The sequence below is a fragment of the Prunus avium genome, chromosome 6 (assembly GCF_965620075.1).
Source record: "Prunus avium chromosome 6, drPruAviu1.hap1.1, whole genome shotgun sequence".
Classification (NCBI taxonomy): domain Eukaryota; kingdom Viridiplantae; phylum Streptophyta; class Magnoliopsida; order Rosales; family Rosaceae; genus Prunus; species Prunus avium.
In genome coordinates this window covers 9,872,741-9,884,000 of record NC_142289.1, presented here as the reverse complement: position 1 = coordinate 9,884,000, position 11,260 = coordinate 9,872,741, and the positions used below count along the sequence as shown (strand labels likewise).

The window sequence follows — 11,260 nt, the reverse complement described above, 5'->3', positions numbered from 1 at the left end:
TGAAATTGAGAAGAAATAAACATAATATGACTCTTACCTGAGTCTTGGGGCTTCTCAAGAGTGTGCTTCAATTGATTCAACAAGAAAAAATAATATGAAGAATAGAAGATATTCAAGAGAAGGAGAAAAAGCACGAAGAGAAGAGATTGCGTGAAATAGATTGGGGTATTTTCGGAAGTTTGTAAATTTCATTAAACCCAGCGCTTCTTCGAAACTGATTCCCGCATAATTAGAAAATGAAAGTACCTCATTAGCTGCTTTCCCTTATAGCTTTCTCTCACATCAATTTTTAACAATAAGTGATTTTTTCATAGTTTACCAAACGAGCTGGGCTTTCCAAATTTTTTTTAAAATCACTTATCACCCCAAATAAGCAATGTCAAACAGGCACTAAATCTTCATACAAACTTTTCTCCTTCCAATATTTTTTAATTTCCACTCTCATTTTTCTACTACTTTCCATTTAATGTAACTTTTTTTTCTTGCATATTCCTTTTTTTTTTCTTGCATTTCCAATTTGTTTATATTTTCTTGCATAATCATATATTTTTTTTTCTTGCATTTCCAATTTAATGTAACTTTATAATAAATAGTGACACGTGGCAACCGAAAATATTATCTGAAAAACTTATCAAAATTAGTGGTTTAAGTATAAAAAAAATATAAAATAAAGTAAAGTGAATAGTGTTTGCCCTTGCCCTTTGGAGTGGAACAAAAAAAGCCAAGGCTGTCACTATTCACGTGAATAGTGTCAAACTTTGCCTTGCCCTTGCCTTTTGGGGTGGAAGTGCTCTTACTATATTAGGGTTAGCTGTTTATGCAGTTGGGCTTCAACCCAGCGAATGATCCCATCTCTTAAGTTCCTTGGGTGCTGTCGTTTGAATGAAGTAACAGAAGCGGCAACATAGGTGCCTACAAACCAACATGCTGCTGGGGTGTGATTGAACCATTAGAGGGGCCATGTAGACCAAGTTTACCCAAAGAAAAAGTGAATGGTTTACCAGCAATGGAGTTGAGGGGCCCAATGAACTTTGTGTGGCTCAAGAGCCTTGGACCAAAACCATCTAGGCCCTTTCTTTGTTCTTATCTTGCTCTTCTTCTTCCTCAACTTATCAATCTGAGTTGCTTTCTTGGGGCATCTTGGTGTCCAATCCAAGCTCATGTCACTTCCACACGAGGGCTTTGGTGGCATGTTCTAGAAAGTAAGAAACTAGGGTAAGCATCAATCCAGCCGAACCGACTAAACAGGCCGATTCCAATATCTACAATTTGATTTGAAAGCCATCATCTCTCGATGGCCCTACGGACAACAATTTTGTACCTTTTTGTACATGTCATTTAGTATGGTGGGACGAACTAAGATTCAAAATCTGATTGTGCATAAATGAATTGGACCTTGGTGGGATTATGCTCCGACAAGCCCTTTATCTTGGGTCTGTCTAGATGTTGATTTCCAGATGAAGCTCAGACACAAACAACTACTTTTGTGAATGAAGAATGAGAGAATGTCAAAAAACTTTGGCAAGGTAAGCAAAGCAAGCAACCAACCAAAAGCTTTGTTACTTTGAAAAAAATATAATTTAGCTGCCTTTTTTTCAATTCAAAAAAGAGAAAGAAAAATGTTATCTAGATGGAAGCTGTTTTTTTAAAAAAAAATTATGTCACATTCAGGCTGCCCAGGTACGTGTAATATTTATCAACACAAAATTTACACGTATAAATTTTTGGAAAATTTTATTTCCACCTCCCAATTTATTGAAGGCAAACTATTTACTAAAACCATTCCCCTGCATGCTTTTAAATTCATGTATTAACCCTAAACCCAACTTAACAGAAGATTTTACACTTCCCTGATTTCAGTCCACACACTAATACTCCAATGATATTTATTAGTCGACCCTTGCCAAAATTTACCTGTTAATGCTTCCTAAGAATGAATGAACTTGTTGAGAAGAGAAAAGAATGAACTTGAATGGTTCATAATATTTTTTTTTGGTAAGATCTTTGTTGTTAAAAAGAATACAAGTATTTAATAGATGTCAAGAAAATTATTAGCCCTCCTGTGCACATGAAAAGAGTGCGTGCGTGCACAGCACTGAGAAGTTAGCCCTGGGACAGGTGGAAGTAAAAGGCTTAAAACAAAAAAACCTATTTGGAATAGCAAAGAACCTAGTCCTAACACTGTTTATATTTGGTAAGGGCCCAAAAGAAGCACAGTATAGCCATCCCTATCCTGTATAAAACCCAAAGGGAAAAATGTCCAAATTTGATCAAGAACTTGAACAGAAATTCTGTATATCTTCTCCATTTCAAGAGTTTGTAGGAACTTCCTTTGGCTGTCATGTGATATAACCAGCTGTGCTTTGATTATAATACAAACACTCTTCCTTGTGCCCAAACCCATAATGAAGTAAAAAAACTAAAGCAACGAGCACCATAAGGCCAAAAATTGCTACAAGAATCAAACTGTGACCCTCCAAAATCGAACCCTAATTCGTTGCAGTCAAATGTGCGGATCATGATGGTCTATTAGGCCTAGCAAATAACCTAGTCCTATTATATTTGGTAAGGGGCCAAAAGTGGAGCCCAAGAAGCACAGCATAACCACCCTATCCTCCTAATAAAACCCAAGGGAAATATGTCCAAATTGGATCAAGAACAAATCAAGTAGTGTGTGAGATATCGGGTGTGTGAGAATATCCTCTCTTTAATTATGACGAACAAAAAAATAGTGGGAAAAAACACATTGGATATTTTTTATTATATATTAATTAATGTAAATGTAAATAGATTTATCAAAATCATTTTAGCATTATTTAAATTATCTTAAATAATATGATAAATAAGACCTTTAAAATGAGACTATAAATCAGGGTTTAAAATTGTGAAGTCTCATAGCCGTCCAAGAAATCTTTCCACCGACAGTGTCATGACCAAAACTCCTTTTCCTTTTCATCGACATGCACCGAATTTCTCTGCCAAGTTTTCAAACTAACTTCCAAACTTCATACTCGGTGATTCAACAAATGAAAACGATCGCATCAATAGCATAGTGACACAATGAATAATCGATTTGCATTTCTTTTTTTTTTTAAAATTTCTTTAACATCACACATAACCCCAAATTGTGTTTTATAGTGAATGACTCAAATTAAAATCATTAGATGATTTAAAGACTATATTATCCTATTTTCAAGATCCTAATATTTTCAGGTACGGGTTTCGGTATCAGTCGAGGGGGGGTTCGAGTTCGAGTTCGAGTTCGAGTTCGAGTATTTCTAAATTATGAGGGTATGCAGTATTTTTTGAATGTTTCAATGCAAGAAGAAAAAAAGTTTAGTTTTGTATAAATTTTGAAGAGCAAAAAAGAATAATTCTTTTTGCCTAGTAATTTTCATTTGGACTGATTTCATCGTAAAACACTACAATATTCCAAGAGCCTCCCTCCTCTATACAGAAACCGTACACCTTTTTGTAAATAAAGACAATAAATTTCACTTCACTTTTTTTATTTGGTCGTAAATTTCTGTTTACTTTAATTTGCAAACTTTTCCACGTCCAGTTGTAATATTCCTTTTGACCTCACACCATGCATGCGATTGTTTCTTTATGTTCTTTTCTCTTTGTTTTCTTTTGGACTTAACTATCTGCTTATTTTCTTCTCATGCATGCCTCCCTCCTCCTACCTTGTTTCTTTGTCTTATTGATATCAATTTTGGGCTACTTTATTTGAGCACTGCCTGCCCTTTTACCCTTAGATTTGGACAAGGTGCTCCCCCTTAATCAAAAGCCATAGATCTAATCCTAGATCATCATTAATTTACAGGGAATTTAGCTTTTCTTCACGACAAAGCATTTTCAATCTCGCAGACATAGATGGCTAATGTGGATGTGCTCCCCATTTTGTATTCGAGTCCGAATCCCCTTCCCCCTTCCGCCCTCCCCCTAATTTAAATTAGATTATAATAAAATATCATTTGTATAAAATATAAAAGTATTTTCAATCTCAAATAAGCGCACCCGTATATATGGTCCCCTATGAGTTGCTAACAAGTTTGTGTAAAAACTCTCTTGAGCAATTTCGGTTTGCATTTCTTTTGTTAGGAATTAAGATCTTACCTTTAAAAGTTTAGATCAACTCACCGACTTGAAATTCACATGCACCAACCAATTGCTGTGGCCATACAAAAGCAAGTAGTGCTTAAACAGCAGATAATTAATTATCAGCTCTAACTACATTTCCTTTTCAATCAAAAGCGTTTAATCTCATATCAGCATAATGCAGATTTTAATGATTACTAACAAAAACAATAATAGTAATCATAATTACAATCTATTATGTCATTCAGGTGCTGACCATCCCTAACTAAGGAAATGGGGGTAATGGATTGAATTTATTCAGTGCAATAATTTGGTGGAGGCTCTTTGCCAAATCTCATTTTCCCGCCATGTTTGCTACTCTGATTAACTGGAACATTAAAGAAGATTTTTTTGTGGTCAATTATGTTTAATTATTCTATCCCCAATCCCATATCAGCTGAGCTGGTGAACACCAAAGAGATTTGCATAGTAAATAATTTTAGAATAAAAAGGTGAGATGAAACATTTACTTAGTTACCCTGTTTTTTCGTAGGTTTCGTAAATACTCTATACCACTCGAGCTATAAGTTTAGATTTTTATTTGCAAATTGCTAAGATCAATTATTGCACTGCTATCAGGTCTAATTCCCAGCTCCACTGTACACAGTCCTGTATTATGAGAGAAGGCCCACATGGGACGGCCGCCTATGTTTGAAGGCCAGAACCTTTGCCTATCCATGAGGGTACTCAATATAAGCAATAATTTTGTAGCAGTGATCTTCCCATAATGTATTCATTCATTATGTTTCAATTAGTTTGAAATACGTAGCAATAAAATTGGCCAGGCCTATCTTTTGGTTTTAGGTATGTTTCCCTAAGTCTAGTCTCAAAAATAGAAGTTCCTATTTAATGCAAACACGATTCAGTGACTTGATATTGATCTATATATTAGTAGAGAAGGGCAAATCGGCCGATCTAACGGCTAAAAATACGTTCACATTTGCATTGTAGAAAAATCCCAAAAATAGAGCACAAGCTGCTAGTTATTTAATCTTCTCTCCAAGCAATAAGATAATTTAATTTAATTTTAAGCATGCAACAACCCAAAAGAATAAGGCTCATAATTAGTATTATGTTTTTCCTATTGCTGCACGTGTGAAGATGAGCACTAATTCAAAGCTTAATTCGATATTGATTGATCGAAGTATAGCCCACAATAGGACATGAGATTGCTTTCATGTAGACATCATTAGTTTACACAGCAAGTGTAAGTGGGTTTAGAAAGAAACAACTTTAAGGTTTTCCAACAAGAGGTAGCTTTCAATTCAAAATAAGCAGACAAATTCCCAGTACTGATGGGCCACTATAATCATTAACAAAATCAAAAAGTTTTGATCTGGGAATCCATATTTCCACATCTCAACTCCTTTTTTCTTTGAATTATGAGGAAGGAATATCTGTGTTACCTTTAGAGAAAGGCAGCTTAGGTAAAAAGGAGATTAGTAATGATGTTAGTGTAATGCACATACAGAAACTGAAGAGAAAAAGAAATAAAGGTGATGAGATAACAGATCAGATCCTGGTCAAAGCCCCAAAGCAAAAGTCTAAATGATATTTGTATATGTCTCTGCATCATTGGGACACAAGACTGAGCTGGTCCTGTACCAACTGGAGCAATAAAGCTGTTTGGAAATTATGAAAACCATTAGCATATCATTTCATAAATTCACTTCAATCCTTAGCCTCTTCACTGCTTTTTCCCCTCAATTTGTTTCAACATTTTGATACGATAGGCTTAAAACATAAGTGAAGTTTTCTTTTACTTTGTTCACAGAAGGGCCCCACCAAGGCCATCATTAACCACAATTTCCCCTCCAGTAAGATAAAACTACATGAACTATTGTTTGCATGTAATTGAGGCAAAAACTTTCCACAGATGAGCAAAAACACAAAGGCCTAGGGCTATGCATCTGTCCAGGCAGCAAAAATTGGCATGTGAGGCATGGTGAGTCCTGGCCTGGATTGGACTGTTGGGATCCAAGAACTCACTGTGTCACTTGAACTTGTGAAGAACTTGGAAGCAGATGGAGGCATTCCAAAGAAACTTGGCAGGCAAGACTTATCAGGGCTGCCCTCTCTTGAGCTGCTTAAGCTTGTCACCAATGAAGAGGCATTGGACACGTGAGCAGCCCCCATTTTGGCAGAGTCCTCCGCCTCGGCTTGAATCACATTGTGAGGTTCAGTGCTTGGTTGCTTCTGATCAAGCTGCTGGGATGACTGGTAAAGTGCCATTTTCCAATCTTCACCTTCGTTAATGTTCTTCAGTGAGACAATGGCTTCCCCATTGCTGGTTTGGGCAACATGGTTTTGATTAGTAGCAGCCTCGTTAACCGGTACGGTCTCCTTGTTTCGCTTAGCAAGTTCTCCAGCAAGAAGGGTATTGCTTGCCATAATTCGATCCACATCATATCTTGTTATGTCAAAGTTGGTAACAGCATTCAGTCCTCGGAATTTTATGGCTGCTATGTCATAAGCCTCAGCAGCTTCCTCCTGGGTGCCTAGGTTTACAGATAAAAGATAACAAAAATTAGTATTGGAAGGACACTCAGAAAAGTGTGAGCATCAAATTTAAAGCTGGGGCAAGCATGGGTCTCTGAAGAAACAGCCTTAGCAAAAGCTTAGTGGGCAAGTCAAGCTGACAACCAGAACCAGAATCATACAGTGGTATATCTCTATAAGTGGCTGAAAAGACAACGGCTCAAAGAGCTGAGAGTGCTTCAAAGATTGGCTTTTTAAAGTCATAAATCATACCCTTGAATCTCTTGCCTACAATCTAATAATAATGACAATGGTTGAAACAGTATTTAAATATGGATATTTGCCTTGTAAAGTCAAGTTTGGAATTCACTCACTGAATGTCCCAAGATAAAGATCTTTATTTCCAGCAACCCTTCCAATCCGAGCTTGCCATCTTCCATGTTGATGATGTCTGCTATACAGAGAAAAACATAAACACAGATTTCAGAGATTTTTTATTTTTTATTTTTTTCTGAGACATTTTATCTAAAATATTATATGAGCAGCTAATAAGACCTAGTCACTCCTCTGTACATTGAAGCCCCTCTTGAGAATCCACTGCTTTTCCTGCAACGAACAAATTTATTTTATGAGTTAAACAAAAAATATTCTTCATTGGGAGCATGAACAAATGCAAAGATCTACCTCCTTAAGTGGGCAACATATTCTTGTCTGGTCATGTTCTTCATGTCCTCCAGTTCTTTTTGATAGTTTTCCAACTGTTAGATCAGCATCATGGTTTCATTTTTTGTAACCAAAATGAATATGGGTGTAGATTGAAAAAAGAAATGCAAAGAGGACAAAATGATTACTGGGAAATTAATGTGAGTGGATGGTCCCCAATACTTGAGTGCTGCTAGATCATAAGCTCTTGCAGCTTTTTCCTCCATATCATAACCTCCTAAAATAAAAAAAATCTTGGTATGATTTGATAAAGAACATTGGTGGACGGTTTAAAATGCTTTAGCCTGATTATTAATCAAAATGCTTACCCAAGTAAACTGAGATTCATGGTTTGATTGTGATACCCAGCCAAGCAAGGAAAACCAAACAGAAAAAGACAATCAGCATTGTATGGAAAATAGTCAGACAAGAGCAAGGGCACATCCATTTAAATGAAAACATCACTGTGCTTATTAAATTTGCATGTGTTTTCTTCACCAACCTTGCCTTCCCTTCCTGCTCTGACCTTCTTTCTTGCAACTGTTGTCCCATAGATGAGCTTCATATCGACCAGTCCATCTATGCCTGATCAACAGAAGTGCATCAAGAAGTCAGAAAGTTGAAGAAGAAAAAATAAAAGTGAAAACAGAAGTTGAAAGAAAGAAAAAATAGAGTATAAGCAAAATCAATATAAAAGAATAAACAGAAAAAACCCAGTTAGCAATTTAGGAACTTTTTACTTATAAATTGTTTATAAAAAAAATGAAGAAACCAAAATCATACAGAAAAAAAGAGGAAAGAAGTGACCTTGTGACTCCTCTGTACTGAGAAGTTCTCTGGCCAAATGTATCCAAGGACTTCCTATGAACAATTTGCTTTTGATCCACCTTTTCAGGCCCTCTTTTCTTGGTATCCATGGTCACACCATCAGCCACAGTAGGTGAGATTTGCTGTGTACCAGTAACACAGCTTGATTGGGAGCCAGGGCTCATGGACAAGCTCAAAGACTGTAAATCCCCATATGGCATTGCCCCAATAGACCCAGATTCAGCTCCATTATCACCCATGCAGCCAATCATATTCTGCTCCATTGCATGGTTAGCTGCATAATTTCTTGAAATCCAGCTCTTCATCTCAGAAATGCTCTGATCAAGCCCCATTCTTGGCTGCTGGAGATTGTAATTATTTGCTGCAAGATGGGTTTCCTTGTGCCCCTCCTCCAACATCATCTCATGGCCTCTGAGGCCAGAGTAGTATGAATATTGTTGTTGTTGGGCCTGAACCTGAACCTGATGCACTGATTGTTCTTGGTGCCTGGGGTTCTGCTGGTGTTGCTGCTGCTGCTGCTGAAGATGGTTGATCAAGTTTTGGTTGTTGGGCTCATGATGGTTGTTTTGTTGGTAAAACATGCTGTCTAAGCTGAGAGCCATAGCTTCTCTGTCATTGTTTTCATAATGGGTCCCCATGGTTGCACCACCAAAGAAGTCCTCTAGTTTTGGCGTTGAAGTAGTTGTTGTTGTTACCATTCCTTCAGATAAATAAAGATAAGTCAAAAGACAGAAGAGTCCACCACAAGTTTTTAAGTGCAAAATTTTTTTACCAAACCACAAGAAATAATAAGAGCTTAGAGAAGAAATTAACCTTGAGGCTGCTGTGACCTGTTGAGAGCTTCCATTATACACAGAGAGCCATCAGACTTGAGTGGCATCATGGACAAAGGAGAGTACAAGCCAGCACTGGTATCTCCTTCAACTCCATAGTATATTCCATAGTTGAAGTGAGGTGGGGAGTGGAAGAAACTAGTTGGAACAGAGGAGGCAATAGCAGCAACAGAAGAAGAAGAAGACTCTGAAATTTGGTGATGGTGATGGTGATGATGAGGCTCAGATGGGGCTTCCATTTTCATATTAGGAGAGAGAGAAAAATCCAACCAGTTATTATTGTTATTATTACTGTTGTTGTTGTTGTTGTTGTTGCTGCTACCATCATTACTCATGGATTTCATGGTCTCTCTCACTCTCAAGGTTTGAGCTTTTCTCTCCTTCCTCCCTATTCTGATCAGAGATTGTTGGTAAGTTTCTCTTGTGGCAAGGCAACTCAATCATTGGGTAGAATATAAACTAATCATACTAACATTTTTCTTTTTTTCTCTCTGCTTTGCTTGGTCTGGCCTTGCCTTGCCTCTGTTTTTTCAAAACTGGGTCTTTTGTTGGGTAGCTGCAGAGCTGATTGGACCAAATCTAACACTCATCTAAAACAAATCCCAACTCCTGCAACTGAATCTATCTATACTGCTAACCCCCTCTTTCTCTCTCTCTCTCTGTGTCTCTCTCTCTCTCTCTGTGGAAACTGAAAAGATATGTAATATGTAAAAAGAAAACAAAACAAGGTCCTTTAAACTAAACAAAAAGAATGAATTCCAGCGAGCAATGTTGGGTATCCTTCCCTCATTCCATAGGCATCTCTGTATGTGAGAAAGACCTTTTCTTTTGCTTTTCTTTAGTCTCACTCTGCCCTCTCTCTCTCCCTCTCTCTCTCCTTGCCTTTCTTTTTTAAAATTTGCTTTTTTTCTTTAAGATCCCTTAAAACTCACATTAAAGATCATTCTCCAAAAAAAGATTTAAACAAAGACCCAAAATTTTAAAAAAGTGTACGAACGAGACCTCATAATCTCATGTGGGTAAAACACTGCTAAATTCAACAGTTGCCATTAAAACCCAGCAGTCCAAATGTCACACCCAAAGTCACTCACTTTCTCTCTCTAAAACATGTATTGACTAATTATAGTCGGTTTAGTGGGTGCACCATATTAATGAACTGGGTTTTGCTTTAGCTTTAATGGGTTTCTCAGGCTTTGATCAGATTTCACGGGCACAAGACAAACTGTCCCTCCAGTCACTTCAAAACAGCAGGCACAGCTTCTTCTGTGAACTGGACCTACTTTGCTATAGCTGCTTGCTACTGCTACTATCGACCATTTCGACTGTGTGTATGAAGACAAGACAAGTAGCCCTTAACGACGCCGTCTTCAGAAACTGCTTGGCGTGGAGGACGGGTATTTGCTTTGACTGGCTTGGCTTGGCCTGTCCTGGCCTTCACGTACTGTAATTTTATCTTTATCTTTGTCCATTTATTTGGATTCTTTTAATGTTTTTACTAGACATTTCATGGAGATGATTGGATTTGGGCTGCTTTTTTGTGTGTTTTGGAACTGGATGGTCCGACTGAATTCTTACCCTAGCCAATTCCCTTATTTAAAAAGAAAAACAAGAGAGAGTAAATAGCATTGGATTCTGATCATTTCAAGCCCTTTTTTTTTTTTTTTGTCTTTCTAGACTTTTAAACCTAACATTTGAAATGAGATTAAGATATACGACTCATTAACCATTCTATTATTTTTATGGGAAACATGCCTTGTGTAATCCAATCATCCATATGAAAAATTCTTACTAATAATCTATTCGAATTTAAGAATCTTAACAAAGACATACGTACATGAATAACTGTTAACAGTAAATCATATAAATCTCACAAATGAGGCATGTACAGTACAACTTTAAAATGATTATTAGAACCAACTCGCCTAGTTTGGTATATGAAACAAATGTCTCACACTTGGTATATTAAGTGAGTGTCAAATGGACCTAATGTAAACGGGTGTAAATAAGTTTTTCTCCACAAGAAAAGGGGTCATACGTATGAAAAAATGTTGATCCATTGCGAGAATGGACCAAAATATCAATAATTTCACTGAAATATCGTTGAAATTATCATTTTTTTGGGGCAGCAATATTTTAGGACATATACATCCATTTATCGTCAATTTTCCGAAACCCTCAATATTTAAGACCTTGGTTGCGAGCATATACAAAGGCCCTAAAGTGCTGTTTTTACATGGAAATGACTAGATGTACTGTAACTACTGTATGACTTGCCATCA

At 36.9% G+C, this 11,260-nt stretch overlaps 1 protein-coding gene across 2 annotated transcripts; it reads right to left on the bottom strand.

Moving 5' to 3' along the window:
* Positions 1-5,875: 5,875 nt before the first annotated feature.
* On the bottom strand, positions 5,876-9,864 carry ANT (Integrase-type DNA-binding superfamily protein). Of its 2 annotated transcripts, none has more exons than XM_021945738.2 (9): positions 8,962-9,864; positions 8,128-8,848; positions 7,823-7,905; positions 7,650-7,658; positions 7,470-7,558; positions 7,303-7,376; positions 7,174-7,224; positions 6,993-7,072; positions 5,876-6,638 (listed from the first exon to the last, which is right to left on the bottom strand). In XM_021945738.2, exons 1-9 carry the CDS (start codon positions 9,323-9,325, stop codon positions 6,043-6,045), a joined length of 2,067 nt encoding a protein of 688 aa, XP_021801430.2. In that variant the 5' UTR covers positions 9,326-9,864; the 3' UTR covers positions 5,876-6,042. The 2 variants fall into 2 exon arrangements, with proteins under 2 accessions (XP_021801430.2, XP_021801431.2); XM_021945739.2 differs by having other exon boundaries at positions 6,993-7,069; positions 8,962-9,863.
* Between the last annotated feature and the right edge of the window lie 1,396 nt (positions 9,865-11,260).